This window comes from Alnus glutinosa, chromosome 11 (assembly GCF_958979055.1).
Source record: "Alnus glutinosa chromosome 11, dhAlnGlut1.1, whole genome shotgun sequence".
Lineage (NCBI taxonomy): Eukaryota > Viridiplantae > Streptophyta > Magnoliopsida > Fagales > Betulaceae > Alnus > Alnus glutinosa.
The window spans coordinates 18,481,779-18,489,517 of NC_084896.1; the positions used below are offsets into that span (position 1 = coordinate 18,481,779).

The 7,739-nt window shown below is 37.5% G+C and overlaps 1 protein-coding gene across 1 annotated transcript; it reads left to right on the forward strand.

Annotated features, from left to right (window-relative positions):
• Positions 1-214: 214 nt before the first annotated feature.
• On the forward strand, positions 215-3,867 carry LOC133882817 (root phototropism protein 3). Its single transcript, XM_062322041.1, has 4 exons — positions 215-612; positions 945-1,014; positions 1,117-2,415; positions 3,089-3,867. Exons 1-4 carry the CDS (start codon positions 500-502, stop codon positions 3,635-3,637), a joined length of 2,031 nt encoding a protein of 676 aa, XP_062178025.1. The 5' UTR covers positions 215-499; the 3' UTR covers positions 3,638-3,867.
• The last annotated feature ends 3,872 nt before the right edge of the window (positions 3,868-7,739 follow it).

Sequence of the window (7,739 nt, forward strand, 5' to 3'; positions counted from 1 at the left end):
TTTATCCAATACAAACACACACCAACTACAAAGAAGTCCTTTATCCTTTCTTGTCAAAGTGAATGTTTGGGATTGTAATAATAACATATAAAGAAAAGTTATGGAGAGAAAAACTAACCAAATTAAAATTTAAAAACGACAAAAAATGAGAAAAATGGCATGTTACTAAAGCGAAGAAATTGGATATGATTCCCACTTCTTATGCATATAGAAAAGTGTGAAATCCGACACTAAAATCAAAGAAATGCAAGTTCCAAAAACAGTGCTAGTATGAGGCCATTACTTCACAGCCTGTAAGAGGCCATGGAATTCTGCAAAGAAGCCGACATTTCAAGATAATTCCAAGCACCCCATGTGGGTCTCTCCTTTTATTCTCATCGGTCTTGGGTCATTCTGGTTGTCACTGGCTTGCTCTTGTGCTCAGTTTCTCTGTTCTCCCCCTGATTTCGAGGCCCTTTACTGAGAAAATCTCAACTTTCCTGTATATTTGGTTTCTATCATGTGGGAATCAGAGTCTGAGTCAGTTACAGGCCGAGACTATGGGAATGGTGTTCTTAGTTCAAGCAAGCATGGCCTCAAGACTGACGGGTTTGAGCTAAGGGGCCAGTCTTGGTATGTATGAATGAGAAACTAGTATCTTTTAAGAGTGTAAAAGATAAATGTTTTGTATTTTCTTTTTTTTCTTTTTTTCTTTTTCTAATTAATGGTTTTAGAATAATTCAGGTAAGTTAAGTACCTTTTGTTCTGCATAAATTGAAAATATTGTCTTGGGTATAGTTTGATATGACTGAATTTTGTTCTGCATCTCTTTTTATATCTAATATGACTGAATTTTTCCTAGTATATATCTGTGTATTCTGAACAACCAGCAGAACTGAGAGCATGTAAGTTTCTGAAGCACGTGGTGGTTTTTTTTTTTTTTGGTTTTTGTTTTTTGTGTGTAGGTATGTTGCAACTGATATTCCTAGTGACCTTCTAGTTCAAGTTGGGGGAGTTAATTTTCACTTGCACAAGGTAGTTGATTTACTGTCCAATCCAAAATACTTGCTTCAAAATTCGAAGTATACCAGTAATTAATTTCATGGCTCTCTTTCTCTCTCTCTTTTCTTGCACAAGTATCCCTTGCTTTCTAGGAGTGGAAAGATGAACAGACTCATATATGAATCACGCGACCCAGATTTGAGCAAGATAGCTCTTGATGAACTGCCCGGTGGACCTGATGCTTTTGAGTTAGCAGCAAAATTCTGCTATGGGATTGCTGTTGATCTATCAGCAGCCAATATCTCTGGCCTGAGATGTGCTGCAGAGTATCTTGAAATGACAGAGGACTTGGAAGAAGGAAATCTTATATTCAAAACTGAAGCATTTCTAAGCTATGTAGTTCTATCCTCATGGAGGGACTCTATAATAGTGTTGAAAAGCTGCGAGAAGCTCTCACCGTGGGCTGAGAATCTTCAAATTGTCAGAAGATGCAGTGAGTCCATTGCTTGGAAGGCTTGTGCCAATCCAAAAGGAATCAAATGGGCATACACTGGGAAGACCCAAAAAGATTCCAGCCCGAAATGGAATGATCACATGAAGGAATCCAGCCCCAGTAGAAATCAGCAGGTTCCTCCTGATTGGTGGTTTGAAGATGTTTGTATTCTTAGGATTGATCATTTTGTCAGAGTGATTACTGCCATTAAGGTAAAGGGGATGAGATTTGAACTAATTGGGGCTGCAATAATGCATTATGGAGCTAAATGGCTTCCGGGTCTGATAGGCGATATGACGGCGGCTGCTGGAGATGAAGGAAGCAATAGCGGCAACAGTAATACTAGTACTAGCATCAGTAGCTGGAAGGGCGGGCTGCATATGATTGTGGCAGCAACTAAAGATGATCTTACCACTGTTCAGGCAAAAGATCAACGGATGATCATTGAGAGCCTCATCAGCATAATTCCACCACAGAAGGATAGTGTGTCATGCAGCTTCCTACTTCGGCTTTTGAGAATGGCAAACATGTTGAAAGTTGCTCCTGCTTTGATAACAGAATTGGAGAAACGAGTGGGAATGCAGTTTGAGCAGGCTACATTGGCAGATCTTCTTATTCCTTCTTACAACAAATGTGAGACAATGTATGATGTCGATCTTGTCCATAGACTTTTGGAGCATTTTCTAGTTCAAGAACAAACAGAAAGTTCAAGTCCAAGCAGACAACCTTTTTCTGACAAACACATGTATGAAGGTAGTCTTAGGGGTGCCAATTCAAACCCCAAGATGAGAGTGGCAAGGCTTCTTGACAGTTATCTTACAGAGGTTTCCAGAGATCGAAATCTCTCCCTAACAAAGTTTCAGGTGCTGGCGGAAGCTTTGCCTGAATCTGCAAGGACCTGTGATGATGGACTTTACAGAGCAATTGATTCTTACCTCAAGGTAATTCCTTAGGAGTAATTCTATTTAGTAGACTCTTATACAACTACCATATAACTGGATGATATGCCAGAAAAAATCAAACATTGATTCAGTAATTGGTTTTTTTTTTTGGTACAAACTCTGATTTTTATTGCCACATCATTCAGTTGTGTGGCAGTTAAATTGCATTGCTCATTTACTATTCACTATTCTCACTGTATGTAACCTTAACAGACAAAAAATTGCACAATCTTTGCAGTGAAGTGCTTGCCATCTCATGCTTGATTAGATTAAGAAGTATAATTGACAGAATCAAGATTTCCTGCTGCTGTAAATCAGGGGAACTCTACAATTCATTTGCATATTTTATATTCATGTATGCATGTTATGCATTGGATGTGATTAATATGTGGATGTAAACATGAAAAAGTTCACATGATGGCTTATCTGAAAGATCAAAGCTCTAGCAATTAAAGTCATATGGTGCACCATCTGATGTAAGAAACGCTACTCTTTTGTTTGTGACATGCATCCATTAACATGTATAGTAAACAAAATTCCATGAGATAACTTGAGCAACAAAATTAATCAAATATGTTATTCTTGAGAAATTACAGATATTTATGTGCTTCATCCATGAGATGGCGTGCATATTCTCTTCATTAGCATTCTTATCCATCTAACAAAACAACAGGCACATCCAACACTATCTGAGCATGAAAGGAAACGACTTTCCCGTGTTATGGATTGCCAGAAGCTCTCAATTGATGCATGCATGCATGCTGCACAGAATGAACGGCTTCCATTAAGAGTTGTGGTGCAAGTCCTCTTCTCTGAGCAGGTAAAGATAAGCAATGCAATAGCTGCCAGCTCCCTGAAAGAAGCTAGTGAATCTCAGTACCAGCCAATGGTTTTAAACCGGAAAACACTACTTGAAGGGACCCCACAATCATTCCAAGAAGGATGGTCGGCTGCCAAAAAGGATATCAACACACTGAAGTTTGAGCTCGAGAGTGTGAAAGCCAAGTACCTTGAGCTCCAGAATGATATGGAGAATCTACAGAGACAGTTTGAAAAAGTGTTAAAGCAGAAACACACATCAGCATGGAGCAGTGGGTGGAAGAAACTAAGCAAACTTACGAAGATGACTACTTTAGAAAACCAGGATATTGGGCCTCAGCTCCCAGCCGGGGCAGAACAGACTAGAAAGACACCTAGAAGGTGGAGAAACTCAATATCCTGATCATAGATTAGAAAATTGCAATCCCCAAGAAAAAGATACATCCTAAATTTTGATCTTCTGTCCCAATAGTTCTTTCTTTTCCTTTTTTTTTTGTTTGGTTTTTCTTTTCATTCATCCGTGGGAGTAAATGGAGCCTTTATTTACATAGCACCTACTCTTGAGAACTCGCTTGATTACAATATGTCACCAAAATCTGTTATTGTGTCTGTTGTGAATTTTTTTTTTTTTAACTATTTTTGTGTCATTGTGGAAATGTTCTTATTTTTTACAGGGGAAGCTAGAGTTGAAATATTTCATATCATATTGAATTAAAGGAAAATAGGAAATATCAAACAGATGAACAAATTTCTGCTCACAGGCAGGGACTGAAGTTTTTAAATTTCATTCATCCTCCAGAGTTGACTAAATTTATATCTTGAACTTTGTCGATAGCAATTGACGAGATATAGATACTAATGCCTTTAGAGATCGACCCGCTAATGGCGTCAATGAATGTTGTTTGTGGTTCAGTAATCGAGTTTTGAAATAGGATTACTTTTGAAATATGCTATGTAACTTTGTAATGTTTTGAATCCCCTTATGCTTTGGGATGATATTGTTTATTTGGGGATGCAGAGTTGGAAAGGTACTAAGTTGAAAGCTTATCTTTGCCGGTCGGTGTTTTGTTATGTTGTTTACAATCTTTAGAAAAATCATAATGCTATCTGTTATGCTAATCATCCCAAAACTGAAGAGCAATTGCTCAAACAAATTGTATAGACGTTAGAACTTGGATTCTCTCTAAAGGTAAGTTTAAGGCCACTAAAGAAAATGTTATCATTTGCAGGATTTAGGGTTTAGATGAGATTTTAGTTTGATTTTTGTTGTGTGTTTTTTTTCCTCCGTACTTCTCTTGTTGGATTCTTTAGTTGGGTTGTTCTTTAGTTGTCTTTTGCTTTAGCTCTACTAAAGTTTCTTTGTAATTAATTAGATACATTGTTGCTAATGAAAAGTTACACAGCCATTACCCGTCAAATTTCTCCAACCCAATTTCTATAAGTATCATGTGTCCCTTAGCAAGTGCTTCTCTCATTCGAGCTCCTTATGGAGGTCGGAGTGAACTTGAATGGGCTAGTTTCTATCTTGAACTTTTGATGCACAAAAAGATTCAATGACAGATCATATTAGAGGACACATGCAACACTGTTATAACAAACACAACTCCAATTCTACGGGGCCACGCACACTTGAGAAGATGAAAGGTGCATGCATAATGTAAGCATATCAAGCATAGAAAGGAAAAAACATGACAAGATATTCCACCATGGAATATGGACAATATCTCATCTTATATGGAAAAAGGGTGTTGCTGATGTAATATGTCGAGGCGAAAGGCTCAAATTGTAGCCACTGAAATGTCTGAGACTTGGAATATGGTAGATTATTTGCCACGGCATCCGTTTATGCCACAGTTTCAAATAGCAATGAAAAATCTAGCCGTTTTAGGCGTGCTTTTTGAAGAGGAGCATGTAATTTCTAGGTAGCCATCAATGTCAAACCATGGAAAGCACTGGGAGCCACCAGGGAGCCTGCCATTTTACCGACAACTTTTTTGTTCAATTTTCCGATCTGAACTCTTCATGGGTCACCACCGGCTCCTGTCTGTGTTCAGATTTTCACAGGTTTCTGTCTGTGTCCCCCCCGGCCCCCATCCAGGTCCATCTAAATATCCAATCTGCTAGAATTATCCTCATGATCTCTTTAGCATATCCTCAGGATTTCTAACATAAGACAAGATTTCCCACCTTGATTGCCCGTGATTAATATGATGTTTACCTGATTTATAATGTAATTAATTAAGATTGAGCTAAAGGTAAATTCAGCATGCCACGTCAGCGGAGTATGCTGGGAGATGGACTGCAAAATGCAGAATAGCATTTCTCTTCCGCTACTACTATACAAGGTGTCGGCCAACTTACAGTAAAAGATAGCGTTGTTGATACGATCTGCAAAATAAAAGTAAGAGAAATGTTATTTTGCATTCTTCGGTCCTTCTCTCAGCATACTTCACTAACATGGCATATATACTAAATTCACCTTTGATTTTTTTTAGATTTTTTTTCTTTTTCAATTAAAATTGATCGAAAGGTGAATTTAGAAAGCCACGTCAGTGGAGTATGTTAGGAGAAGGACCGCAGAATGCAAAATAACATTTCTCGTAGCGAAATATATGGAAACTACATTATGGCTGAATTACAGTGATGCAAGAATCATGGAAAAAGAATTGTGGAGAGGTGGAATATGGGAACTGTTTAAGGAATTATGGGGAAGAAAGAATCATGGAGATTTCCTGGCATACAAATCTTGCTGTACATTCAAAATTTCATATTGACTATTATTAGATGAAGGGGCTCCAACAGTGGGCACACCAGAACTCCAAATTGTACCAGCTTCACACCTTGAGGAGTAAGGCTTCAAGGCTATACATGCATTTTGGTGTTACTCGTGTGTGACTACACAATTTTAGCGGCTCGAAAAAATTGTGTAACACCCTTACCTAAACTAGAGTTAAAAGATCAGTAATTTACAGTGATATATCACTGGCAAAAGTATAAGAGCATCCTCAATGGATTCTTAAAAATTTTACTAAATTTTAGGGAAAGAGTCCATTTTTTTTTTTGTGTTTAACTATCACTTTTAAAAAGTTTCCTACATCAAACTCTCTAACATTTCTCTATTTTAACTAAATATTATTTTTTATTGGTTTTGGAAAAACTACTTTAACTATTTAAACATAAAAAAAAAATTGAACAGGATCGATTCCCCTTGCAAGGATTTGGCGGGAAACTGAAAGAAAATTTAAAAAATGAATAGAGAAAGGATTTGGGGGGGGGGGGGGGGGGGGGGGCGAGGGGGGTTAAATATAGAGAGGGTTTTTGCCATTCACTATTTTAGAGAAACTTTAAAGAGTTTGATGCATGGAGTGTTTTGAAAACTTTCACCAAAATTTGGTGAAATTTTTGAAGTAGAGAGTCCATTGAGGATGCTAATGAGTTGGTGAAGTACTACATCTTGACATCTCGGTCAAATGAACTCCAACATGAAATGCAAGACTTTTCACCTGCTTCAGACATGTTGGATAGTCTGAAGGAGAAGTTTGGTGAATAAGGTCGAGTTGCTAGGCAGGACACGGCAAAAAGCCTAGTTGATATTGGAATGGCTAAAGCAACTCTAGTTTGGAATCATTTTCAGGTTATGATTGCATGCTTAAAAGAACTAGAGGTGTTGAGTGAAAAGACTATTTGTAATTCTCAGGTGGATGAGATCCCCGAGTCCCTTTTTGTTATGGGCTTAATTTCTCAAGCACATAATAGATAGATTAAAGGTAGTTCGAGGAAATCTAATGCCTCCCAAATCAACTCTAGAGCTGAATAATAATAATATTTTCTTAATTATATTAAAGAACTTATAGTGTCTTTAAATAGACACTTACAATGCACACTATAAGTAAAAAATGAAAAAATAAGAGTCCTACTAGTGTGTGTGTGTGTGTGTGTGTGTGTGTGTGTGTGTGTGTGATCAACCAATAAACTAAAATATAAATGCGAAAAATAAATAAGATAAATATTTTGGTGACGAAGTGGAAACTCTTTGAACAAAGAAAAAAACACTTAAGGACAGCCAAACCCAAGAAATCCACTATTTAGAAAAAATAACTAGTTACAAAGCAGTCGTATTTACATAACCCTGATGCAATAGTTGTACATTGAACTCTAGCACGTACCTATATGTGAGTGCCTCCCAACCAGACCACATGTCTGAAAGGTTCTTCAATAGACTCATTTACCTTAGGGTTCCTCCCTAAGTTAGACTCCAATGATTGATCAAATCATACATAATACTCTAAGAGAGCTAGCACATCTAACAATATCTATCTAAACACTATCTCTTTGCACACAGGAATTCAATACTGAATTCTTACAATATAATAGCCTAGGAGCCCCTTTAAATAGGCTCTGGAAAACCTAATTTGATACAAACTCAGATTTTCCTAGGCGGCGTCCGAATGGTAAGCAGCAATACTTCATAAGTTGTTGAAGCACGTCCGGATGGCTTGCCCTAG